A 27,015-nucleotide genomic window follows, 5' to 3' on the forward strand; every position below is an offset into this window, starting at 1 on the left:
GAGAACTCTATTTTTTTAGTACATTAAATAATAGAATCGTAGAAAATATGAGATCCTTACCTACTCAACAACCCACCGCTCTGTCATTCATAACTTTCTCTTGAGACTTGACTCCTCACTACAACACTCACCAATCAAATTATTTTGTTCCTAAAAAAATTTCTTCTATTTTTAAGAAAAGTCATCTATGGCCTTTCCCTTTGGGCAAGCCAAAAAGGTGTTAAGTTGTAACTCGAGTATCTAACACAAGAAGGACCAAATCAAGAAGGAGCATGGTTAGAATCTGTAATTTATTGGTTATGATAATATAATCTACTTAGGATAGTGAGTTTTGCCAAAAAAAGAAAAGACAAGTGAAAGGGTCATGACGGCTTTCAAAAACAATAAGAAAGTAATAAAATTATTAGGTCGAATTAAACTGGTAGTCTTGAGCCGATTGAAAATCGAGACTAGCTAGTTGCAAACCATGGTAAAAGAAAGAAAAACCGATGAAATATGTGAAAAAATTGTCCAAAAATTTTGTAAATATCAAATTTTTTGCTAATATTTTCGGTTTTCTTCTTTGTGAGGAGAAAACTTGATCAGCAGCAGCCGCTTAATAAAAGAGACTTTTTCGAACGTTAACACTGACTGAAATCAAGCTATAAAATGCAAAAAATGTAAAGGCATGTGAAGTTGTGAAATGAAAGGTGAAATAAAAAGAACTAATTAATATATATATGTGTGTATAGAATTTATTAGAATTATGCAAGGTGAAGCTTCACTTTAACATTTTAAAACAATAGAATGAAAAAAAAAACATATATATGTGTGTGTGTGTAAAATTTACTAAAATTATGCAAGGTGAAACTTCACTTTATTATTTTAAAACAATAAAATGCAAAAAAAACAGAATGTGAAATGAAAGGTAAGTCTCCATCATGCAATGAAAACTATGAAAATCTCCTTAACCAAACACAACACTAAGGGTTTCTTTTAAACAGCGAAAAAGATATAACTGGAGTATCTAACACAAGAAGCACCAATCCACAAGGATACAAATGTAAAGAGGTTGTATTGGATTTGAGGAAGCTAGGCCCATCGTTGACTCAAAAATTACACTTGCGCGAAAGGTTCAGCTCAGTGAATAGGAACACTTGACTCTTTTCTACGATCCCCGCCTAAATTCGTATTCGTAATTGAGGATCCCCGTCTTCAAAGTTGCGCAAATTCATCGACCAGCATTCCAAATATCGCTGATAGCAGGATTTCTTATGAAGTTGGACGCTGCAGCATGAATCTCTTCCTTCCTTTTCGCCTTTGGCTGCAGCCCTACATGTGCGAACCCTTTTACAAAGAAGTCAAAATGAGAAATCGAGCTGGAGTAGTGGAGCCGGCATCTGCGTCAACCGTAGTGAGTCTGGACAGCTCTCAAAGCGCGCTGCCATGCGCCCCCCACGCCCCCGCCCCTCCTCCCCCTTCCCCTTCTCAAACAAGGCTCTGCAGAACGTCACATAGCAGGCAGCCATGGAGTCATCATCCTGCCGTCCTCTCTTTACATGCATTGCTCTGCAGGCCACGATTCTCTGGTCCTTTGCACGATCGCAACAACCTGGTAATCTCTGCTGCGTGTTCAACTTATGCTATCATCCCACAGAACCACCATTCCTTCCGCTTGATTCATTTTTGCATGCATTTCTGATGCCTAGGTCACTCACAAGCCTGCTAGACTTGCCATTGCTTATACCTGCACAGCTTATAAGACATCGGATTTGAGCTCCACTTGCCTCGTTTTATATTGCATTGATTTTTGGCTGATGTTATATGCAGGCTTTCTGAGTATAGATTGTGGTTCTGATTCGCCCTCCACCGATGGCAATGGGATAGAGTGGGTATCTGATACGAAGCTGATCAATGAAGGGACGTCAAGACCTGTGACTGGGGGGAGCAACCCCTTGTTGGCTACCATGCGCTTGTTTGATGGCAATCAAAGCAAATACTGCTACAGCTTGACCAACAGTCTTGTGGAAGCAGGAGCCTTCTTCCTCGTTCGAGTTGGAATTTGGGCTGGGATAACCCCACCTTACACACCCAAAGACTCAGATGGAAACTTTCGATTCAAGATGATTGTGGATGCGACCGAGTGGCAGGATGTGAGTGTCCAATATGGAACGACAGAGTGGTTGACTTTTGATGTGTATACACGCGCTCAGCGCAGCAGCATTGATTTTTGCTTGGCCCGCATCACCCCTGATGGGGATGCCCCTTTTCTCAACGTGCTAGAGCTTCGGCCTCTGCCATCAACTCTTACCGCAACAAGAGCCATAAATGCCACCAACACCATTGCCAATTGTCTTGGTCATAATGATTACGGGGTACCGGCAGACTCAAATGTCTCCTTCACCAGGTACGGGCTAGCTTTCTGCCCCTAAGCTGTATGCTATAAGTCAAGAAGCAACAAAACAGGGTAAATTTTGGTAACTAGGTACAAATTTGATGCATTGGATCGGTTTTGGATCTCGAGTAAGGCATCGGACATAGATGAGGTGAATACAACGACCCTAGCGATTGATGTGAGCGAAAGGAATGAGTTGCCCAGCAGGATTTTGCAAACCACATTCATGGGTCGTCCGCATATCAGATCGTGGTACTCGGAGTTGAAACCCAAGTCCGTGTACATTGCAGAATTCTACTTTGCAGAGATTGACCCAGCAGTGACTGCCTCTGGTCAGCGTACGTTCAACATATATGCAAATGAGGAACTAATGAACATTGAAGGAGAGATAGACGTGTTTGCAAAAGTTGGAGCAAATGCTGCTTATGGCTATCCAATGGTTTTCTCTCCTAACTCAACGGGTGACGTTACCTTCAATTTCACTCCAACTGCTACTTCTGTTTACCCATCTTTCCTTGCGGCTGCCGAGGTCTTTGAAATTAAAATAATGAATAATCTCACCTCTGCCAGTACTGGTCAGTCAGTCAGCCTTCTAATCTCTCCCTATTTTCTATTTTGTGTTTGCCAATTTTCAAACTGTGGATGCTAACAAGTCATGTCATGTCAAATGAGCTGTACTACATTGCAGAGTCAGTTCTGTGTGTGTGTTGTTTTTTTTTTTTTTTTTGGGGGGGGGGGGGGGGGGGGATGGAGTGCTGCAATATTTGAAGTGTACAAGAGTTTCTCTCTCGTCATATCACCGATTTTCTGATGATCCAGTCCATCTTAATAGCATGCCTTATTGCTCTGATCTTTTGGCAAGTAATAAGTGTTGCAAAGATTAATACTTTGTTTGTAGGTGATAGATATAAAAATGCCTTCAATATCAAGCAAGTATAAGGTGCCTGAACAGGCATGGAAGGTCTATGATGCTCTTATATGGTCCATGAAGTTGCTATGATAATTTTTGGTTTCCATAAGGCACTACATTTAAGATGCACTATGTTGTACAACTTCATTATTTTTCCAAATACAATGTCATAGACAAGACAGACAAACAATCTATGGTGCATGATTATGTGCAAATTGTCGGCAGCATTGTAATGTAAATTTGTTTTGCTGCTTAATATTTCAAACAAGATCCATTTTTGCGATGATACTGACATGAATATGTGTTTGAAAACCATATACATCATAGTGAGGCGAACACGTTCTGTTATTAATATGAGATGGTATGCCAAAGCAAGGAGTTATATTGCAATTTGGTTTGTGGGCAGTGAGTGCGATTGAGGATATCAAAGCCAGCCTTGGCCTAACAAGCTCCACTGGCGATCCATGCCTTCCTGTTGGCTATGGATACCCTTGGCTTAATTGTTCCGGGGACTCTGGAATCACAGCATTGTAAGTGTAAGATGGGACCCTTTTTGTGTGAAGCAGACAATGGTGAGGCTGTTACTTACTTTTAACACCATGTGTATTTTCTGGTTTTTGTCCTCAAGAATGTTATCAAAGTACGGTACAGGCGGTGAAATTCCTGGAGCTATCAAGTCACTTCCTTCACTCACTGAAATGTGAGTATTCAAACACATGCTTCTTTCTTCTTCTTTCTTCTTCTTTTTGAAGAGTAATAGGGCTTGTAATGTTTATGGTGGTAAATAAGAACAACACAAATAATTTTTGCAAACTCATCTTTACTGTCCATATCTGCAGTTCTTCATGATAATAACATCAGTAGTCTCTGTTGTATATCTCTGTCTTTCAGATATCTCGGTGGGAATAATTTACAAGGAGAAATTCCTGATCTGAGCTCTCTACTTATCCTTGAAATTCTGTACGTTCGCTCCTTTCTTGTGGAGAATTGGGTATCAAAATAGAGTTTAGGATTGCTCTGGACCCTTGGAAAGTTGCCTTCAACTTTAGTTTGTAGTCATTTGCAAAAGTTTGTGACTGTTACTACTTGCAGGGATCTCAGCAACAACAGACTCACTGGTGCTATTCCTGATTCCTTGGCATCACTAAAGAATCTAAAAGTGTTGTAAGTTTCAAAACTAAGCAAGTTTTTGATTCTCGTATTTTTGAGCCTAATGGCTTTTCAATGCCCAAAAAATAAACATCTCTCTCTCTCTCTCTCTCTCTCTCTCTCTCTCTCGATACCCACCTTATTATAGCTCTAGTAGTGTTTCTGTTTGGTTAGTTTCTTTCTTTCTTTTTATCTCGACCTTGTTTTAGGTCAATATAGCCTGTAGAAGATGCTAATAAAACATTTCATTTCATTTCATCTCTCAAGATTGAAACGGGAGGGTGGCTGAATATTAAGGAAAATAGAAGGACATGCACACAATGCAATTTAAACAAAGTGGAAAGCGAGGCCCATGTCACCATCGAGTGCCCAACATACGCACACATCCGTGTTGATTTCCCACTGCTATTGCAAGGGGATGTCACCTTTGAGGAGCTTCTCTCTCGGACACACCCCTCCCCAATAGCTTTAGGCATCTACTTTGCCAAAGTATTGGATCATCACACAACACTAACACACAAGAAAGCTACTAGCCCACTATCCCCTCTACACACGAGGGGAGCATCTTGTAGGTTTTTTTGTGGTCCCATGGGTCATTTTGGCCCCCCGAGGACGTAAATACAACATCATCATCTCTCTCTCTCTCTCTCTCTCTCTCTCTCTCTCTCTCTCTCTCTCATGGGCAGATGACATCATGGTTTTGGTTACATGGCTTCAGCATGGATAGATGCCTCCCTTCAAGTACTCCTTGGATGCACCCACCCTCCCATCTCTCACACGGACAGAGATCATTGGACTCATACGTCAGGATTCGATTCAGCTAGATACCAGGAGCACATGGATACAGCTGACACAGGAGTTGGGTACGAAGATGGCTTTCTATAGAGAGCATCTTCTCCGACTAACAAAAGATGGATATGTGATCAGACCGGGCTATATGGACACTCATTTATCTTATGGGATATGATGTGCTATTGATCAGATGCGCACATCATCGCGTTAGCTAGAGATTGAGACTGACAGATTTAGGAGAGTACCAACAGAGGCCAGGATATGCCAATTGTGTCATATAAAGCCAGAGAAGAGTTACATCACATTTATCATTGTCTGGTATTCTACGAGATACAAGGCGGCTTTCATTGTCTATTTAGAGAGGGCTTTGGACCATTGACTAGAGTCATGAGATATCAGGATCAGAGATGCCTCGGGTTGTTATTCTAGACACAGGGAGAGTCTCTTGAAGAGATCAGGCAATGGGAGACATTCACAGAGGGAGATTATTGACTTCTTTAGAGCTTGGACTCAGCAGCCAGATGAGCATGCTCCACAGCAGACTTCAAAGACAACCTTAGCATGTAATTCAAAAATACAAAATAAGAGAGGGGGGACCTACGAGGCTAGGGGGTGGTATCTGGCGGCATGGTGGGGGGCTTGTTAGATTTACACCACTTTGCTGCTTCACAGGTCTATGGCATACTTGTACAGCTAGTATGTCTTCGGGCTGGCCACCCATATCTAGGTTGTACCTGGTCCGGCCGCTCGAGTTTGGGGCCGGCCGTCCACTCTTGTCCGAGCGTCCTCATATATATATTTCATTTATTTCTCGTTGGGTCGTGGGAGATTTTTCTAGGCTTTGCCCTACCTCCCCTTGGGCACCTATTTATGGGGCCAGGGAGGTATCCACTTTCACATCTTTGGTCGTTGTGTATTGGGTCTTCTGCTCATGGTAGTCATGGGGGGCTGATCGTCCCCTCTTCACCATATCTTGCGTTTGTGGTCTACTCTCTCTCTCTCTCTCTCTCTCTCTCTCTCTCTCTCTCTCTGTGCTGTTGCTCTCTCTCTCTCTCTCTCTCTCTCTCTCTCTCTCTCTCTCTCTCTCTCTCTCTCTCTCTGTGCTGTTGCTCCCTGCGCGCGCCACTGCTGCTGCTGTTTCACCCCCTGCACGCGCCACTGCTGTTGCTCCCTGCGCGCGCCACTACTGCTGCCCCCTGTGCGCGCCACTGCTGCTGCTGTTTCACCCCCTGCGCGCGCCACTGCTGGTGCTGCTGAACCCGTTGTGGCTGACCTGTTGCGACTGCACGCTGCCAAGGCTGTAGCACTTGCCGCTGCCTCACTGTGGCAGCATTACCAAGTGCACCAGGCCCGCTGCCCCCAATCTCTCACACACGGATACATACCCACACACACACTACACACATACACGCATACACACAAGTACTCCCTCTCTTCCCCTTCTCCCCTCTTCTTCACAATATGAAGAGAAGGTAGTTACGAAGACAGCCATGTCTTCCCCCATCATCAAGACGCCGGCATCGACAATGAAGACAACCTTCATGCTCACGAACAAGAGGCTTGCACAATTGGAGAAGGACATGAAAGAATGGCGGATGGAGAGAGAGATATGGGAGGAGGAGAAAGCCACCCTCATCAAGCTATGGAACGAAGAGAAGGAGGATATGAGAGCGGAAATCCAAAATCTCAAAGAGGAGAAGGAGAGAAGGGAACGGGAGAACGGGAAGGAGAGGGAGAGATGGAGGAAAGAGCAAGAAGAGATGAAGGCACAAATCGATCTCCTTCATGCTTCCATCACATCCCTCACCCCCGAAGAAGGAGAGATTAAAGAGGAGGCTAAGGAAGCCCTCAAGGAGGAGATCACCAAAGCCCTCACCGCAAGCATTGAGGACAAATTAGAGGCCACCAAAGAAGGATGGGTCGAAGTGGTCAAAAAGAACATCAAGAAGGTTGCAAGAGAGGAAGCTCAAAAAGATGAGGTACTCATCGTACACACAACCATCGAGGAGGAGAAGATGCGACAAGCTCGCCGTCTCAATGTGCGAGTGACCGGCATCAAAGAAGAAGAAGGGTCTACACCCGAGAGCAATGGGAAAGCTTTATGCAAGAAAGTGGGATACAAGGAAGAAGAGATCCCTTTCTCCAAAGTTTGGAGAGCCGGCAAAGATCCAAAGAAGAGAGCTCTCATCCTCCAATTCGCCTCCGAGGAGTCTCGAACTTCTTTCCTCCGAAAGAGGGTCATCTTGAGAGGGCTAGAAGGCCCCCCGATTTATCTTGATGATGACCTCACAAAGATGCAACAAGATCACCGTCGCGCGTGCATGCCTAGAGTCCACCAAGCCCGCAAAGAAGGGAAGAAGGTAGTATATCGAGATGGTAGGGTTATCATTGATGGCAAGACCATCGCATAGGGACTCGCGGCCTGTGGGACACACGAGGAGATTCATGTCACGGTTTGGAATTGCAATGGAGACCTATGGACACACCCAGAGAGACTTGAGGAGGTGATGAGAGGTCGAGACATCATTCTACTTACAGAGACACACGAGAGCCCAGAGAGAGGGCTACCACGGATACATGGATTCCAGTGGGAGTCTCTACATCGGGGGTGTATGCGCCAGCACACCACTCGTGGCTCAGGAGGAGTGGCCATACTCTTTAGACAGGGGCTTCACAGTAGACTACAGATTGTTGCCCGGGACCCACAGGCCCGCTACATGTGGATTCGCCTCGAGCTCTCACGAGACAGGATCGTCTACATTGCCCTTTGCTACTTTGCTCCCACAGGCTCCAGATTCGCCCCTATTGAGCAGGAGTCACCGTACGCATGCCTCACGGAGGAGATTATGGAGTACTCCACACTGGGTGAAGTCTTTCTTATGGGAGACTTCAATGCTCGTACGCGCAGTGAGCAGTGTGAGGCATATGACCACGAGGACCCAGAGGCACTACACACTCTAGATGAGGAGGCTACTATGAGAGATACAGCAGACAGAGCTCCAGTCACAGCCTACGGACGACATCTACTTCGACTTGGCTCCCAGCACCGTCTCGTTATTTATAACGGGATGGTCCAGTGGCCCACCTCAGGGGGCCTAACTTGTATGCCACATGGAGTTGCAGAGGGAGGGGGGAGTACAGTCGACTATATTCTGGGACCCAGGGAGGCTACACACCTTATCACATCCTTCACCATTCCACCCATACCCATCGGGGCCGACCACACATACCTCTCTTTCTCCATCACCGGAGATACCATCCCACACAGCTCCACAGCACACACTCCATACACCACCATCCATTTCACACATGAGCTAGCCTCTCTTTACTCGGCCGAGGTCGAGCATGGCCTATGCCTCCTCCACCCATCCACACCACTCTCAGTTCTCACATCACATATCTCTTCCGTTCTCCACACTTCAGCTATTAGCTCCTTTCCACACACCACTCACACAGGACGCACTCCCCCCCCCGGGACTATGCCTCAGAACCGCTGGTATGATGATGAGTGCAGAGTGCTATACCGATGCCTCCGCGCACAGCGAGCCTTAGGAGAGATCACACAGAGAGAGGCCAGACGGCATATGAAGACGCTGACACGCCAAAAGCGGCGAGCATTCGAAGAGGCACAGGAGCTTGAGCTATACCGCCTATTCATGAGCATGGATAGCGCGACGGCATGGCGCACCCTGCGCGAGCCACGTCCGACTACAGCTATTGAGGATCCACAGATATGGCATGATTATGCAGAGCGACTTTACGAGGTGCCAGGACAGCCTCCTATCCCACAGCCACACGAGCCACGCCCCACGTGCTCCTCCTTCTTTACAGCACAGATGGTAGAGAGGGCCATACGCCGCATGCAGCACAGACGATCAGCTGACCATACTGGATTACAGAGTGAGCACATCATTTATGCGGCCTCCACTATAGCCCCGTTGATTGCACATGTCTTCAACCGGGCTATAGGGGAGGGCTTCCCAGAGGAGTGGACACAGCACACCATAGTGCCTATCCACAAATCTGGCGACACCCTGGATCCAGGGAACTACAGGACTATCATGATTGGCCACACGATGGCCAAGCTATATGGAGCAGTACTTGAGGCACAGCTCAGCTGCTACGCAGAGATCGAGGGTTTACGAGCTCCAGGCCAGGCAGGTTTCAGACGAGCTTTCTCCACCACTGATCACATCTTCGTTCTGCGCTGCCTCATTGATGGGGCAAAGGCGCGGAAGAAGAGGCTTTACTGCTGCTTTGTGGATTTCCGCAAGGCCTTTGACAGTCCCTCGCGAGAGACTCTTCCAGCGCCTTCACAGCATTGGGGTACCAACAGAGATGATTTGGGCCATATATGCTCTCTACGAGAAGGTGACGGGTCGAGTTCGTTGCCCAGGCGGTTTTTCAGAGACCATTGCTAGCACCATTGGTGTTAAGCAAGGATGCCCACTCTCCCCGACACTCTTTGGGCTCTACATCGACGAGATCTCCGACTACATACTGCGAGCAGGGGGAGAGGGGAGCGACTTGGCAGGTACTCCGGTCCACATCATGTTATATGCTGATGATATTGTGTTGATTTCAGAGTCACCCGAGGGCTTGCAACGCCATCTTGAGGCCTTGGACGAATTCAGCACACACAGGGGGTTGACTGTGAACCTTGGCAAAACCAAGGTTATGATCTTTCACACATCCAGTGCAGTGAGGAGTGCTGCCACCTTCACAGCAGCAGGAGGAAAGGTTGATGTAGTCACCTCCTATGTCTACCTTGGCATCACATTCACCAGCCTACCAGGACCCTTCACTATGAGGCAGGCTGCTGCTGATAGGCTCACCCGAGGATATGCAACTCTGGCCATGCTAGAGCGGAGATGCCACCAGGCACACTTTCAGGAACCCCGCACGAAGGGGTGGCTTTTCGACACCTTAGTCACCCCGGCCTTGATGTACTCGGCGGCAGTATGGGCACCAGGATTGACAGCTGACCAGTGGACACAGCTTGAGAGGCCACAGGTATGTATGATCTCACGCTTGCTCCGCAGCAAGAAGACAGTGCCACATGACATTATTAGAGCCGAGCTCGCCACACCACCCATGGTGGTAGAGGCACTATTCCAGACAGTCTGCTTCATCCAGAGGATGAGAGAGCTACCTCCTGACAGACTTACTCGTAGAGCATTTGAGGCAGCTATACAGCTATCAGAGAGTGGGCATGAGAGAGCATGGTACTCACAGGTCAGAGCATGGTTTGAGGGACACGGTCTTGACATGGAGAGCCTACCACCATTCCAGTACGACCCCCACTCACCATATGTTCACCTCTCTCGCAGTGAGAGGAACTTGGTACTGAGACAGGATCTGTGGCAGCTATACACTAGGAGAGTCTGGGAGTCACCTGGCTTGGGGACGAGGATGTCAGATTACAGAGACCAGTTTCTCACCATATTGTCTGGGGGGTTCATACAGAGACCACGCTACATGGACACATATATGCCACATAGCTCACGGGTGGCGATTGGTCAGCTGAGAGTGGCTTCACACAGGTTAGAGATTGAGATCGGGAGACATACTGGTGTTCCCAGGGAGGAGCGCGTCTGTAGAGCCTGCACAGAGGAGGTGGAGAGTGAGGAGCACTTTGTATGTAGATGCAGAGCATACACTGAGATCAGAGGCAGGTATGAGGCCCTATTCAGAGGACAGCCCACTCTCCGAGAGATCATGGACTCTCGAGATCAGAGACAGCTCGGACGGTTCTTACTAGAGATACAGAGCCATCGGGACACACTACTACAGCCACACACAGCTACACAGACAGAGGGGAGACAGTCGCAGCTCACAGACTTCTTTCAGAGGATTACCGCCCCTCCCCCACCAGACACTCAGAGGGGAGTGACACTCCCACAGGCGGAGGTGAGCCGAGCTAGACGACGACCACGAGTCACAGGCTACAGGGGTGCGAGCTCCCACCACCGACAGATCGAGGAGATCCGAGCCCGGGAGCGCCGTGCCACTGAGGAGCGAGTGGCCCAGATGAGGGCCGACCCGACAGCTTTCATCTGGGCAGCCTTGGCACCAGACCCGCCCATGTACCACATCTTACATCCCCCCATTAGTACAGGATGGAGCTAGATAGCTTGATGCATTCTCATGATTGTACTACCCTGAGCATATAGACATGCATATACCCCTAGAGGTAGAGCTCCATCCCTCCTCAGATACCCCACTACCTACATTCAGTTCAGTTTTGTATCAGTTTTGTTTCATTTGTCTTTCCGATAGACGGATGACATACACACCATGTACATTTGATTTGTCTCATAGGCCGATTTCGGCCTGACATAGACGTTAAAAATCTTTCTTTCTTTCTTTCTTTCTTTCTCTCTCTCTCTCTCTCTCTCTCTCTGGTAGATTCAGAGGGATACCAGCAGACAACAGGATATGCCGATTATGCCAGAGAGAGCCAGAGACAGAGTTGCACTACATATGTCAGTGCACAGTGTTCTATGAGATACGGGGGCGTTTCCACTGCTTATTCAGAGAGGGTTTTGGTCCTCTATCTAGGGTCATGAGTTATGAGGATCAGAGATGTCTTGGACTATATCTACTTGAGTTACACAGGTATAGACACTTTACTGGGGAGAGCTAGAGAGAGGCAGTCCCAGAGACACATTACAGATTTCTTTTCACTAGATATGGGACAGCCAGAGGAGCAGCCACCACTGCAGAGCTCGTCCCACACTCATTCGACCACTATTGGCACTCTCATCGACCGAGCATTGGAGCTACAGAGATACAGACGACCGCGACTGAGGAGAGGAGCTACACAACATCGACGGAGACTACAACAGAAGATTCGAGCCATACTCTCTCGACATCCAGAGTGCAGATGAGGATGGATCCTCACCATTTCTTCCATCTTTGTTTCACACACTGTTACATCCAGTTTACCGGGTACCTATTGTATCAACTGCTACACCCATGTAGTTTTAGATTGTAGTAGTAGTAGTAGTATTTTGTTCCACTTCTAGTTCTTTTGTACCCAGACATGGTATTAGATTCACTATTTTGTAACTGATTGGTCTCATAGGTCATTTTGGCCTTTTGAAGACGTTAATATAACATTTCATTTTCATTTCTCTCTCTCTCTCTCTCTCTCTCTCTCTCTCTCTCTCTCTCTCTCTCTCTCTCTCTCTCTCTCTCTCTCTCTCTCTCACGCTTCCGCACACGCGCACTCTCACATGGTATCAGCAGCTTCAGGCTCTTCATGGTCAGAGGCGCTTCATCTTTCGCATAAGGTACTCCTCCCAAGAAGAATCAGCGAGCGCTTTTTGCATGAGCCAGGCACGCGATGACAATTGGAGCGTTTTCATCGTGGAGGACCCCACTTGCGTTTTTTGCATCAACTGCTTGCGTTTTTTCTTCTGGCTGCAAGCGCTAGCCTTCTCAGGCTGTTTGCTATGGACACACCTATGCACTCATCAAAGGAGTTCACACGAGATATGACCGTGCTCATGGCATATGGGATTCTGACATTCCCAGAGAAGACACCACCATCTTGGGTGGACAGACACTTACCACTTGATCTCGACATGTCAGATCACTTGCTTACACAGGAGCATCTACATGGACTTAAAGAGAGGATCTTGGATCTCTTCTTGGGCAGGTTTATTGCTTGGATCTACAGACTGGAGTGGGACTTCAGTTCTTTAAACTTTCTTGGAGAGTTTATCCGCGAGATGCGAGAGATCAGGCATCCCGTGACTACATCCGGAGTCACCCGATCATTTGGATTGCTACCTTTAGAGTTGCTTACACTCACCCTCGGTAACGTTACAGCAGACTTATCCCCTAACCTGGGTAGTAGGCCACTCCCAGCTCATTCACATTGAGAACCACACTAGGATGCGGTTTGGTGGCGGCGTTGGTGCGGATTCTGTTTTGGTTGAGACCGGAGGATTGGAGGCAGGAGGCACAGGCAAGACGGCACATACAGATTGGTCTGGCCTTTCCTTTTCTCAGAAGATCTTCACAGTGCAGCCTTCTTAGTTTGGCTTCCCTACTTCTACAGGATGATTACGGTGCAGACAACTTGGTCTGACCACACCTCTTCTCAGAGGCCTTTCACAGCGCAGACTGTTGAATCTGGCTTTCCCCTCATCTTGGATTACCCTACCTACTTACAGGATACCATCTAGTGGTGGTCCGTGCGGTCTCTCGGTGACTGTTGCAACTTACAGTAGCTTCTGCAGTGCAGAATGTTTAGTCTCGCTTTCCTTGTTTTGGAGAGAGTTTACGACGTAGATTGCTACATCTGGCCTTTCTGGAGTTTTTCACAGCTTAGCCACCTGGCCACACTGGGTTACAGGTTCATGCATTGACAGGCTTCCGATCATTCTCATGACGGTTCCTGGGCTTCCTAATTTTCTTAAGACAGTTTGACTATAGACACCATAGATCCTATTGGGCAGGACACTGTACACTTGCAGGTCTATTAACACTTCTTTTACGACAAGGAGTTGTTTCTACACTCAGTTCGGGAACTTCATGTAGTATCTTCACCTTGGATCGGCGGAGTACAGCAGTTTGCTACACTGCTCGTGACGACACTTTACCATGGAGATCTCTCGGAGGTTGTGACAGATTTACTCCACTCTGTTGCTTCATAGGTCTAGGGCATACTTGTACAGCTAGTATGTCTCCGGGCTGGCCACCTATAGTCTAGGTTGTATCTGGTCCGGACGCCCGAGTTTGGGGCCGGCCGCCCACTCTTGTCCGGGCACCCTCATATATATAGTTCATTTATTTCTTGTTGGGTCGTGGGGGATTTTTCAAGGCTTTGCCCTACCTCCACTTAGGCACCTATTTATGGGGCCAAGGGGGTACCCACTTCCGCATCTCTGGTCATTGTGTATTGGGTCTTCTGCTCATGGTAGTCATGGGGGGACTGATCACCCCCTCTTCACCAGGGGGGGTACCCACTTCCACATCTTTGGTCATTGTGTATTGGGTCTTCTGCTCATGGTAGTCATGGGGGGCTAATTACCCCCTCTTCACCATATCTTGCCTTTGTGCTCTCTCTCTCTCTCTCTCTCTCTCTCTCTCTCTCTCTCTCTCTCTCTCTCTCTCGCACACGCGCACTCTCACAAGGCTTGGGAGACCAAAATTCCTGTATGATGGCCTTCCCTCCATGATATACCGCCCACTTGCCTTTGGCTCGTGCGGCTTGCACGTACTTGAGCTTTTCACTTTTGCATTTGATTTGTGCCGGAGTGAGCTCTTCGGCAATCCAAAATCCAAAGAGAGAGAGAGAGAGAGAGAGAGAGAGAGAGAGAGAGAGAGAGAGAGAGAGAGAGAGAGAGAGAGAGAGAGAAATGAAATGTTATATTAACGTCTTCAAAAGGCCAGAGTGACCTATGAGACCAGAAAGTTACAAGGTGGTGGATCTGATACAAAGTCAGAGTAACAAAATAACAACAATACAAAACAAAGATATATACTATGGGATCCTAGACTGGTCGATGTGAACTAAGCAAAAATGGGCGGCTTGCTGGGATAGCTGAATCACAGGAGATCTAGCATCAGTCGTTGGCGGATCTCATCAATCTCCTCCATGGTTAGTAGTCTGACCGGGCGTCGTGCATGCCTGGCCAGAGTGCTCCGAATCTTCTGACGTACCCTCCGTCGATGCTGTGTAGTCCTCCGCAGTCGTGGGCGCCTGAAATTCCCCTGTTTAGTCGCTCGGTCGATCAGTGTGCCTCTGGTGTGAGACGAGAGGGAGCTCTGCTGTGGGAGTGGCTCCTACGGCTGTCCCGTGTCTGCTCTGAAGAAGTCTGTGATCCGTCTTTGAGACTGACTAGCCTCGCCACTCATCAGGCTATCTCTGTGTCTACGGAGCTCGAGCAAGAACAAACCCAGGCATCTTTGATCCTTGTATCCCATGACTCTTGAGAGTGGTCCAAAACCCTCTCTGAACAAGCAATGGAAGCGGCCTCGTATCTCGTAGTAGACGGGGCAGCGGCATGTGTAGTGTAACTCTGTCTCAGGCTCCATGTCACACAAGGGGCATGTCCTGGCCTCTGCTGGTACTCCGCTGTATCTCTCGGTCTCAATCCGTAGCTGGTGAGAAGATGTGTGTAATTGGCGAACAGCTCATCGTATCCCATGAGACAAGTGGGTGTCCATGTATCTGGGGCTCGTCACAAAACCATCCTCCGTAAGCTGGAGAAGATGGTCTCTTTAGAAAGCCATCTTCGTGCCCAATTCCTGTGCTGGTTGTATCCATGTGCTCCTGGTGTCTAGCTGGGTCAGGTCTTGGCGGATGAGCTTGGTGATCTCTGACTGTGTAAGAGTGAGAGATGGTGCATCCAATGAGTACTGGAATGGTGGCAGCCTGTCTATGCTGAACCCATGCGCCTAAAACCATGATGCCATCTCCCCATACTAGCATGCTATATCTCCTGCATGGCTATATGTCGAGAGGACTCAAGTGCAATGCGAGCATATCTGTCTCTAGGAAGCTCCCATGTGCGGTTTATGAAGGAGACTGATTTGGTGAGCGCCTCAACCACTAGTGGGGAGGCCGCTAGCTCTGCTCGGATAATGGCCCGTGGTACTGATGCCTTGGCTCTAATGAGCCGCGAGATCATAGAGACGAGAGGTTTCTCCATGTTCCCCCATCCATCAGTGCGACCCGACCTCCCGTGGTGATCCAATGAAGGTCCCCATATCTCAGCTCCGTAGAGCAATGCAGAAGCCGCCAAAGTGTCAAAGAGCCAGAGCTTCGTCCGGGGCTCCTGAAACTGAACCTGCGAACACATCCTCTCCAATCTACCCAATGCTGCGTGGGCTCTAGTCAGTCTGGTCTCTGCTGCTCTTCTGAGTGAGAATGCAGGTCTGCTAAAATCCACTCCAAGGTAAGTGTAAGCATCTGTGTACTCCATAGTCTCCTGGCCGTATGTGAATGTAGGTGCTGACCTCCTGATCCATTGTGGGGTGGTATTAAACACCATAACCTTGGTTTTACCAAGGTTGACAAACAAACCACTTTCGTGGGAAAACCTATGCAGAGCATCCAATTGACGTTGCATTCCCTCTGGAGATTCGGAGATCAACACAATATCATCAGCATATAACAAAAGTGGAATCCATGTCCCTGCCAACTGTGCACCTCTATCACCATCGCTCTCAATGTAGTCAGAAACCTCATCCACATACATACCGAAAAGAGTAGGAGAGAGCGGGCAGCCTTGCTTCACCCCAATAGTGGAGTGAACGGGTGTAGAAAGTCCCTCAGGGGTGCGTACATGCCCTACTACTGATTTGTACAATGCCATGATCCCCCAAATGAGCTCTATGGATACTCCCATCTCCTGTAATCTGCGCATCAATCTAGCTCTGGATACTGTGTCAAAAGCTTTGCGGAAGTCCACAAAGCTACAATAGATCCGTCTCCCATGAGATCTGCCCTCCTTGATGATGGCCCTGAGTGTCAAGATATGGTCAAGAGTAGAGAAGCCTCTCCTAAACCCTGCCTGCCCAGCTGCACGCATTCCTTCCCTCTCTGCCCATCTACTCAACTGTTGCTCAAGAATGGATGAATACAACCGTGCCAGTGTGTGTCCAATCATGATAGTGCGATAATTCCCAGGCTCCATGGGGTCTCCTGACTTGAAGATAGGTACAATCGTAGATAGGTTCCAAGTGTCCGGTAGGCCCTTACACATGGCACGGTTAAACATAACTGCTAGAAGCTCTGCTAGTAGGTCTTTGGTATGCATGAAATGCTCAGCGACTAAGCCATCATGATCATATGCTCTCCCAGTCCTCATCTTGTCAATGGATTTCTTCACCATCTCAGCGGTGAAAAAAGCACATGTGTGTGGGCATGGATCGGGGGGGTTGGGAAGGGGCGAAGCATGAGCAATATAAGCGACCTTTGCAGCTTTTCTTTGCCTTTGTTGCTGTAAGGTTCTTCAAATTTATCTTTATTTTATAACAATCAACTTCTTGGAGAGATCACATTTCACAAAACATTCTTTTCAGGATGACCATTCTTTCACAAAATGTACACTGTTGAGAAGCGTAGATGTATCCTAAGTAGTGCCAAGAGTATGGGGGACCAGCTCATAGCCAGTGTTGTGTATTTGTAGCAGAGGAAGGCTCTGCTCTTAAAGCATGCAAACATGGAGCCTTCCTATTGCACCATGCTATATTAGCGACTACTAAAAAAAGGATCCAATCCTCTTTCTCCAGTTCACACATTCATGGAATGATGTTTGCAAGTTCGCTGTCACATACATGCGAGACAGAGACGTTTGCCTTGTCCTGTTTCATGTGACCATAATCTGCATTGTCTATGCAACCAGGGCTTACATTGTTTGTCTTGAAATTTGCTTTCAGGTACTTGCAAAACAATAATTTGTCAGGAGAGATACCAGCTGCTCTACTACAACGCAAACAGGCATCACTGTTAATGTTTGAGTGCGTCTTTGATCAGCTAAATATTCCATTAAAATATGCAAGTTTTGAGGTGAACTAGTTGGTAAAGGGAGTGCTTTCTAGGCTTGCTTGTGCTTGAGAAGACTTGTTTTTCGATAAATTTTCTGTGTTTCATGTTTGTTTCGTATCATGTACATCTTGTGACATGAGTTTTTTGGTCTATCCAGATATTCAGGAAACCTTTTGTGTGAGAGCAACAGTGCAGATTGTGTCCCTTCACCAGGGTCCCTGCCAGGACCCAATGGTAGTCCCCCAAAAAATACCAGCATCGGAGCAGTTGTAGGAGGGGCAGTAGCTGGAATTCTGGTGGTGGCCATTGCTATTTGTATTGCTGTCTACTGCTGTTGTTTCAAGAAGAAACCACCTGTACAGAAGGATCCCAAAGTCGTCGTTCCTCAAGAAAGAGGAGTTGAAATAAATCAGAGATATGAAAACCCAGGTACATAGTTCAGCTCTCAAATGATACTCTCTCCGACTGTATGCATGCGACTAAATCAAGCCATTAGATGGGGAGATTAAGGACAGTGGATTAAACTGCTGTCAAGGTAACAATGTGCCAGTAAATCTTAAAGATTGTTTCTTTGTGTTGTTTATGAAAAGGGCAGAAGCAGTGCGCAGCTCATTAAAGGCACATCTCAGAATAACAAAAGGGATGCTGCCAATCCCTGGAGTCATTTGAGTCATGTGTGTGTTACTTGGCTCAGCAAGAAATAACCCACTGTGGCTACATTTACAGGCGAAACAAAAACACAAACAACAGGCCAGACAGTATGGAAGACAAGCGCACACATGCAAAAACCAACCATAGAAGGAAAGCCTTACCAAAACAGAAACTCGTGAGCCCTATGAGATATACTCTAATATGCCAGCAAAGGATGGGGAGCTTATACTTTTTGACCTCTTAGGAGCTTATATTTTTGTTATTTGGCTTTCTAAACCAATCCTTAGCGAAGAAGGGAGATAGGCATACATTTGAATATTTTATTATTTTTTATACTAACTGGACCTGCGTTTGCTTGTGAAGCATTGAAATCTTCTTTGTTGGAGGGTCCTCCAGGTTTTTCACCAATTGGAACAATTAATCCTTCTTTATTTTTCAAATTATCTATGTTGGACATCTCACTTGATCAGATGTGTGGAAGATCACAGCCTTGTTATGACATCTCAAAGACTATCATGTCTTTGAAGTCCCTAGTCTGTATCAAGCAATGAGAACTACATTGTCAGCATTAAGGTTAAGGTGACTAGAATTTCTGCAGGCACCCTTCAGGTTTCTCCTCGTTGGTCAATGAGGTCCTCTTTTTTCTACATGTGGATTTCATGAGGGTGTAAAGGATGGGAGCTGGGCCACTTCAATAAGGAGCTCCTTAGCATTATGAGCAAGATTGGTCTTGTTGATTTATGCAGAGATGGTTGCAATTGGACTGAAATGCCAACCTAACCCTCTTTATTTACTGAGTTTCGATTAGCTAAGGATATGTATAATGAACAATTTGGATGATTTTGAGTGATGGTGCAAAGCGAAGCTGAAAGTACTGTTGGGTGAGATGTCATTTTATTTCTGAGACTGTGTTCTGCCATTGGCATTCTATTGAGCTTCTTCTTTTTCTGTTTCAATTCAAGAGCTTGCTGAGGGTGACCGCTCACTTGGCTTTTTTCTTCTTCTTTTTCTTTTCATGGTTGCCAGTTCCCAACAAGGCTATGCCGAAGCTCGCTGTCCAAGAGTTCTCCTTTGAAGAAATCAAAACTGCCACAAATAATTTCCGCACCAAGCTTGGCCAAGGGGGATTTGGTCCAGTGTACAAAGGCTGCCTTCAAGATGGTCGCTTTGTTGCTATCAAAGTTGCCTCGAACTCTGCAAACCAAGGAACAAAGGAATTTGTGAACGAGGTAACTAGTACAAGCTGTTATTGTTATTTGCTTCAATTACAAGTTTGATTGTTTTGTGAGTGCTTGTGCATACACAATTTTTTTTCTTTCCCTAAGGAAGATGGTCCTTCTAATCCACTGAACCATTCAGATACCATTGCTCTTCTAATCTGACAGTTCTTTGAAGGTTGATCTTTTATCACGGATACACCATAAAAATCTTGTGGGGCTCCTTGGGTTTTGCAATGATCAAAAGCTGGTACTTGTATATGAATTCATGTCAAGTGGGTCCTTGTTTGATTGTCTTCATGGTGAGTTCCCAAAATGTCTACATGCAACAATAAGAATCTGTTTCTGCAGCATGGCAGAGTTAAACTGCTCTAACTTGTGGCCTCCTTATTAAGGTCCGTATTCAGCGGCTTCCCCCTTATCATGGCGCAAACGTTTGAGGATTATGGTTGATGCTGCACAAGGTAATTCATTTGAATACACTGGTTTTTGTGCTTGCCTTTACGCATGTATGTTTGGATTTGCATTGGAGGCTGCTTGCACATGTGTCTATGCTGCATGCTAGTGTGCACATTGCCAAGTTTTCTCCTTTTAGACATGAGATATGAAAATGCAGGCTTTGACTACCTGCATAATGGATGCAACCCTCGAATCATTCATAGAGATATCAAGAGCAGTAACATACTACTGAATGATAACATGGAAGCCAAGATATCAGATTTTGGAATCTCAAGGGACTACGTAAGGAGTGAAACTGGAGCCCCACCGACGACTTTGATGGGTAGCATGGGGTACATGGATCCTGAGTAAGTACAACTTCGTTGACACTGCCTTGTTTCGTTCTCTTCTTTTTTTTCTTCCTATTTTCACCTCACCCTGCAAAGTGTATGGTTATTGTGATACTTAACTCTTTCTGAGCATTCATATTGTTGCTGCTGGGTAGCATTTGGCCTCCTTTGGAGGCGGCTCGTTATTTTCTCTGAAAAATAACATGAATATCATCAATGTTACAGGTACATGTCAAATATGAAATTGACGGAGAAAGTCGACTTGTATAGCTTTGGAGTGCTGCTTTTTGAGGTAGTATGTGGCCGAACAGCTATTTTCAAAGACACTTCTCACCAGCCGACCAATATTGTGGAGTGGGTAATGCTGTCAGACTTTCTCCTGTATCATTTGATACATTTTTTAGCACAATACATGTATTTTTAAGTTTAACTTTAAGAAATTTAAGAAATTCACATGTTGAAAGACAAAGCATCTGAATCTGATCCCTTCATTCAAGGATAAAACACCCTTTATTATTAGCCTTCATTTATCGATAAAATTGTGCGTTATCTTGCATTTGCTTTCATAGGTTCATAATTAGCCACAATTTGGTTGGATTCTTATCATGGAACGATAATATTTTCCCCATTGCATTCACAATCAACACAAATGCTCAGGATTGTCTTCTGCAAGCATGTGCCGTCGATATTGAGTCACTCTTGGTCTCTTGACCTGAAATGCGGTTTGAATATCTCATTGTCTGAATGAAATCTCACATGATTTGAATGAACAGGCAAGAGCCTCCATTGACCGTGGGGTGATTGAAGACATTGTGGACATGTCCCTACATGGTCAATTTGATGTCCAGTCAGTTTGGAAAGTAGCAGAGGTTGCATTGGCATGTGTTGAAATTCCGAGCTCCAAGAGGCCCAAGATGAGTGAGATCTCTCTTGAACTAAGAGAAGCTGAGAGAATGGAACTTGAAAGTGAAGAAAGACATGCTATTGACCAGCCTTCTGTGGAATTCACAGGTAATAGTAACTATAGCACTTTGTCCTACACACATGTCAGTGCAAGGTAGGTAAGGTTTATTTGTGGTCCTCACCAATAACTCTGTAATTGCCATGAGCAAGCTAGAGGACTACATAGAATTCTCTCATTCTTTGTCTGTTGCTATTGAAGCTGTAAACTAAGCAGTTAAAAAAAAAGAAGCCATTGATAGAAGAGTTATACCAAAGGACACGGTCATAATTTCATGGATTGTGCATTCTTTTTAGCACTAATATGTATTTCGTATCTGAAAAGAGTTCATAAGGGAGATTTAATGTATGTGATTTTAGTGCTTATATCTTGGTACAAACCTTCTAATTCTTCCCTGCATAGCTTATCCCAAATGTAATTGTGTCAGGATGTACGTGTATCAATACTTATTTCCAAGATAGTATAAATTTTATAATCATCAATTACAAGCATTGTACCTTTGAAAAAGGGCGTTTGTACCAACTCTGTGTGCTTGTTGCTTGAGGGTTTCATAAGCAGCTCTATAGCTATGTCTACTTAAAGAATGTCCTCCTACTGAGGCTTTCTAATTAGCAAGCAAAGAATATCGAGCGAAGCCAATTTCCGAGCAAATATGAGCAACACCCTTGACAGATTCATGAGAGCACAAGGTATATTGAAGAAACGTGTGGTTGTCCTCCTCCAATATCTCCATAGCATTCACTAATATTGGTCTAGATCTTCGAACACTTTTACCCGGCACCAGACCTTTAAATAAGTCACCACTTCCAATATCTCCTCATTAGTCACTAATATTGGTCTAGATCTTCGAACATGATCAAGAGCATAAACATGCTCTCCTATATTATTTTTTCTACTCTCAAGCTTAACATGATCTTCGTCATCAATGTCAAATGATTCTTAATAGTGTCAACTTTGATCTCATGCACATGACTATGAAGGTAGTCGCCTTCTGGCCAAGAGTAAGAAAAGAAAAGCATCACGATCACTAGATGTAGACCGCTAGGTTGGCGCGGGAGGAATGAATGGGGTTGGAGAGGGTGTTGGTGGAAAGCGAGAGGATAGTGATGGTGCCGCAGATGTTTCGAAGGAGGTGGAAGAGGTTAGCAAGGGAGGTGGAAGAGGTTAGCAGGGGAGGTGGAGATATTGAATCAGAGGTTACAGAGGACGTGGAGTTGGAGATGGTGTTAGAAAGGCTACCAAGTAGATGGGATCAATATCTGAGGTCGAGGTGGCACACACCGTCCATCTATTCTCGGTGGCTAGAACTCAATATCTAGGGTCCGTAGCGTTGCTCTTGTAGCTGTACCATGGGAAAATAGAGTAGCTATTTTAGCAATATGGGAAAATGAGGAAAGGGCCACTTGCAAGTTGGCAGGCTCCATGGCCATGGATTACCTCAACTTGTGAGTATTTATCGAAGCTAATGTAGGAAAACTTACATTACATGTTAAAGATCAACGAGCATTGCCAGTTTTGATTAATAATCTCACCTTTTTCTTTAAAAGCCTTGTTAGGGAGCTTGACATCATGGAAGCCAGCTAGTAGCCGGGGTCTCGAGTCACCCATAAGAGGTTACATTTGGTTGACCAAAAATCCATTCAATGCGTACTAGAGTCGAACCCTGCATCGATGCTGCAGCAGAACGCACCTGCTTGCTTGCAAAGTGCGAGGAGATGATCATAGCTTTAAGCCGTATGGTGGCACCCCTATTAGCTTTGTGACTAATTGTAATAGTACAGCTGACAGAGCAGCACGTCAGCCTGTCAGCGAAAGCAATTACATAGTTATTCGCTCCTCCAAATGTACAGATACCTTTCTGTTTGGTGTGCACGTCGATGGGGTGGCTATTGTTGTGCCTTTTGAAATTCCAACCAACTGCAAAATGCCCTGCAAAATCCGCTTCTACAATATTACCTACTTCCATAAGTACTATTGCATGGGAGCTCGAAGCGATCTCTGGATCAGAAATTAGCAAGCATAAGAGGAGGTGGAGTCGTGAGGTGATAGCAGAGGGCGAGGGGCTGCACATCAATGGCCACATCAAGAGAGGAAGGCTTGGCCGAGGTTGAGGATCAGTCTACCTGCAAAAGCACAGGCTTTCGTCTGCTTTATCAGCTTGCTACTGATTAAAGCTTGGAAGTTGGAAGCTTGACATACCCTTTGAATGCCCCGCATCGTGCTCGTCAAACGACCTTATGAGCAATGCAAGTATGCTCTGTCCGTATTCTCCGAGGGGAAAAAAATTTAGAGGGAGTCAAAGTTAAAGAAGGAGAGCTTGGGATAACGGCCTGTGGGCAAGCATTCAGTTGGTGAAGAATGTTAAGGATCTAGAGAGCATGTGATTCAAAAGAAGGGGAGAGAGAGAGAGAGAGAGAGAGAGAGAGAGAGAGAGAGAGAGAGAGAGAGAGAGAAATGAAATGAAATGAAATGTTATATTAACGTCTTCAAAAGGCCAAAATGACCTATGAGACCAATCAGTTACAAAATAGTGAATCTAATACCATGTCTGGGTACAAAAGAACTAGAAAAGAACTAGAAGTGGAACAAAATACTACTACTACTACTACAATCTAAAACTACGTGGGTGTAGCAGCTGATACAATAGGTACCCGGTAAACTGGATGTAACAGTGTGTGAAACAAAGATGGAAGAAATGGTGAGGATCCATCCTCATCTGCACTCTGGATGGAGAGAGAGAGAGAGAGAGAGAGAGAGAGAGAGAGAGAGAGAGAGAGAGAGAGAGAGAGAGAGAGAGAGAGAGAGAGAGAGAGAGAGAGAGAGAGAGAGGAGAAGGCTTCAAGAAGCTGCCTAAGAGAAAGAGAGCATGAAGAAGCTGGGAAGGAAGCTCTTGGGTGGGGATCTACTTGTGCTCATATGTCGTGGAATAGCAGGCCTGCAGCTTTGCTAATTATCAAGCTCTTGTGCTTCTTCAAGCTGAATACTCTCTTGCGCTTCTCAAGTTCTCTACTTTTTTAGTCGGAAAGGTGGAAGAAGTAGTTGCTTTCCAGCTGCCTGGTTTCGCCGCCACCGGTTTGATCCCTAGCCAACACGTTTTGCCATTGCCACCATCCTCCAGCCACAAGGTTTTGCCTCAAGCCGCCAAAAATAGCCTCTGTCTCAGCTCGGCCAGCTCTTGTGGAAGCTGTCGAAACCAGTCCGCGTCGGCGCGGACAGGTTCCAGCAACGTTTATGAACAATGCTAATTGAGTCTCAACAAACAATACCGTTGGTTGCTGATCTCTAGCCAACACGTTTTGCCACCGCCACCATCCTCCAGCCACTCGGTTTCGTCGCAAGCCGCTAGAATTAGCCTCTTTCTCATCTCGACGAGCTCTTGTGGAAGCTGTCGAAACCAGTCCGCGTCGGCGCGGACTGGTTCAAACAAAGTTTATAAACAATACTATAGAGTAAAAAACGTCACCCCGCCCAATAGATACCGCGACACAGCCTCCGCTGCGGCCATGCGGCCTCCTCTTCATGACTTGCCATCGCGCAGAGATGCCTCGCCTCGTTCGAGATGAGAAAGAGAGAGAGGTATCTCCTTTCCTTGCTACATCCAACATGGGTGTATTGCACAATAACAATAGCAGGGACAACTGTAAAGAATATGCACTCTGTGTGTGTGAGAGAGAGAGAGAGTAAGAAAGAGAATCTTGATAGATTATACATGTTATTTTGCACAATCTCATACGGGTTCGTTGAAATTTTTTAACAAATCATTTTTTGCCCTAAAGTTTGCCTCCGTCTCAGCTCAACTTGTAAGCTGTCGAAACTAGTCCGCGCCGGCGCGGATAGGTTAGAGCACCGTCTACAAAGTGCAATCGTGCATGTGGCCTAGGGATAACCCGGCTAGGGGCCAGGGCATAGAGAGGAATGCCAAACGTTTTGAGCCTGCTGTAAGTTGTCGAAACTAGTCCGCGCCGGTGCAGACATGTTAGAGTAGCGTCTGCAAACTCTAACCTTGCATGTGGCACCCGACTAGGGCCCATAGCATAGAGAGGAATGCCAAACATGGAGAGTAGCGTCTGCAAATTATAACCGTGTATGTGGCACCTGGCTAGGGCCCATAAAGCCTTTTGACAGTTTGTGCGTGCATACGTGTGTGTATATGTGTATGTGTGTGTGTGTGAGAGAGAAAGAAAGAAAAGAAAGAAAGAAAGATTTTTAACGTCTATGTCAGGCCGAAATCGGCCTATGAGACAAATCAAATGTACATGGTGTGTATGTCATCCGTCTATCGGAAAGACAAATGAAACAAAACTGATACAAAACTGAACTGAATGTAGGTAGTGGAGTATCTGAGGAGGGATGGAGCTCTATCTCTAGGGGTATATGCATGTCTATATGCTCAAGGTAGTACAATCATGAGAATGCATCAAGCTATCTAGCTCCATCCTGTACTAATGGGGGGATGTAAGATGTGGTACATGGGCGGGTCTGGTGCCAAGGCTACCCGGATGAAAGCTGTCGGGTCGGCCCTCATCTGAGCCACTCGCTCCTCAGTGGCATGGCGCTCCCGGGCTCGGATCTCCTCGATCTGTCGGTGGTGGGAGCTCGCGCCCCTGTAGCCTGTGACTCGTGGTCGTCGTCTAGCTCGGTTCACCTCCGCTTGTGGGAGTGTCACTCCCCTCTGAGTGTCTGGTGAGGGAGGGGCGGAAATCCTCTGAAAGAAGTCTGTGAGCTGCGACTGTCTCCCCTCTGTCTGTGTAGCTGTGTGTGGCTGTAGTAGTGTGTCCCGATGGCTCTGTATCTCTAGTAAGAAACGTCCGAGCTGTCTCTGATCTCGAGATTCCATGATCTCTCGGAGAGTGGGCTGTCCTCTGAATAAGGCCTCATACCTGCCTCTGATCTCAGTGTATGCTCTGCATCTACATACAAAGTGCTCCTCACTCTCCACCTCCTCTGTGCAGGCTCTGCAGATTCGCTCCTCCCTGGGAACACCAGTATGTCTCCCGATCTCAATCTCTAACCTGTGTGAAGCCACTCTCAGCTGACCAATCGCCACCCGTGAGCTATGTGGCATATATGTGTCCATGTAGCGTGGTCTCTGTATGAACCCCCCAGACAATATGGTGAGAAACTGGTCTCTGTAATCTGACATCCTCGTCCCCAAGCCAGGTGCCTCCCAGACTCTCCTAGTGTATAGGTGCCACAGATCCTGTCTCAATACCAAGTTCCTCTCACTGCGAGAGAGGTGAACATATGGTGAGTGGGGGTCGTACTGGAATGGTGGTAGGCTCTCCATGTCAAGACCGTGTCCCTCAAACCATGCTCTGACCTGTGAGTACCATGCTCTCTCATGCCCATTCTCTGATAGCTGTATAGTTGCCTCAAATGCTCTACGGGTAAGTCTGTCAAGAGGTAGCTCTCTCATCCTCTGGATGAAGCAAACTGTCTGGAATAGTGCCTCTACAACCATAGGTGGTGTGGCGAGCTCGGCTCTAATAATGTCATGTGGCACTGTCTTCTTGCTGCGGAGCAAGCGTGAGAGCATACATACCTGTGGTCTCTCAAGCTGTGTCCACTGGTCAGCTGTCAATCCTGGTGCCCATACTGCTGCCGAGTACATCAAGGCCGGGGTGACTAAGGTGTCGAAAAGCCACCCCTTCGTGCGGGGCTCCTG

The 27,015-nt window shown here is 46.5% G+C and overlaps 1 protein-coding gene across 2 annotated transcripts; it reads left to right on the top strand.

Moving 5' to 3' along the window:
* Positions 1 to 1,171: 1,171 nt before the first annotated feature.
* On the top strand, positions 1,172 to 21,780 carry LOC147428865 (putative LRR receptor-like serine/threonine-protein kinase At1g67720). Of its 2 annotated transcripts, none has more exons than XM_086494761.1 (15): positions 1,172 to 1,594; positions 1,810 to 2,386; positions 2,465 to 2,949; positions 3,691 to 3,814; positions 3,913 to 3,984; positions 4,176 to 4,244; positions 4,377 to 4,448; positions 17,625 to 17,705; positions 17,891 to 18,162; positions 19,411 to 19,613; positions 19,780 to 19,903; positions 19,997 to 20,065; positions 20,218 to 20,407; positions 20,615 to 20,747; positions 21,163 to 21,780. In XM_086494761.1, exons 1-15 carry the CDS (start codon positions 1,507 to 1,509, stop codon positions 21,448 to 21,450), a joined length of 2,847 nt encoding a protein of 948 aa, XP_086350887.1. In that variant the 5' UTR covers positions 1,172 to 1,506; the 3' UTR covers positions 21,451 to 21,780. The 2 variants fall into 2 exon arrangements, with proteins under 2 accessions (XP_086350887.1, XP_086350888.1); XM_086494762.1 differs by having other exon boundaries at positions 2,465 to 2,835.
* The last annotated feature ends 5,235 nt before the right edge of the window (positions 21,781 to 27,015 follow it).

Source organism: Adiantum capillus-veneris, chromosome 22 (assembly GCF_014529385.1).
Source record: "Adiantum capillus-veneris isolate H3 chromosome 22, ASM1452938v2, whole genome shotgun sequence".
Classification (NCBI taxonomy): Eukaryota; Viridiplantae; Streptophyta; class Polypodiopsida; order Polypodiales; family Pteridaceae; genus Adiantum; species Adiantum capillus-veneris.

Excerpts from the sequence above, each read along its gene's own strand:
- LOC147428865 (XM_086494761.1), top strand. The coding sequence starts at position 1,507 with ATGGAGTCATCATCCTGCCGTCCTCTCTTTACATGCATTGCTCTGCAG. Across the intron at positions 1,595-1,809 it reads TGCACGATCGCAACAACCTG|GCTTTCTGAGTATAGATTGT; the intron begins GTAATCTCTGCT and ends TGTTATATGCAG. Across the intron at positions 17,706-17,890 it reads GCATCACTGTTAATGTTTGA|ATATTCAGGAAACCTTTTGT; the intron begins GTGCGTCTTTGA and ends TGGTCTATCCAG.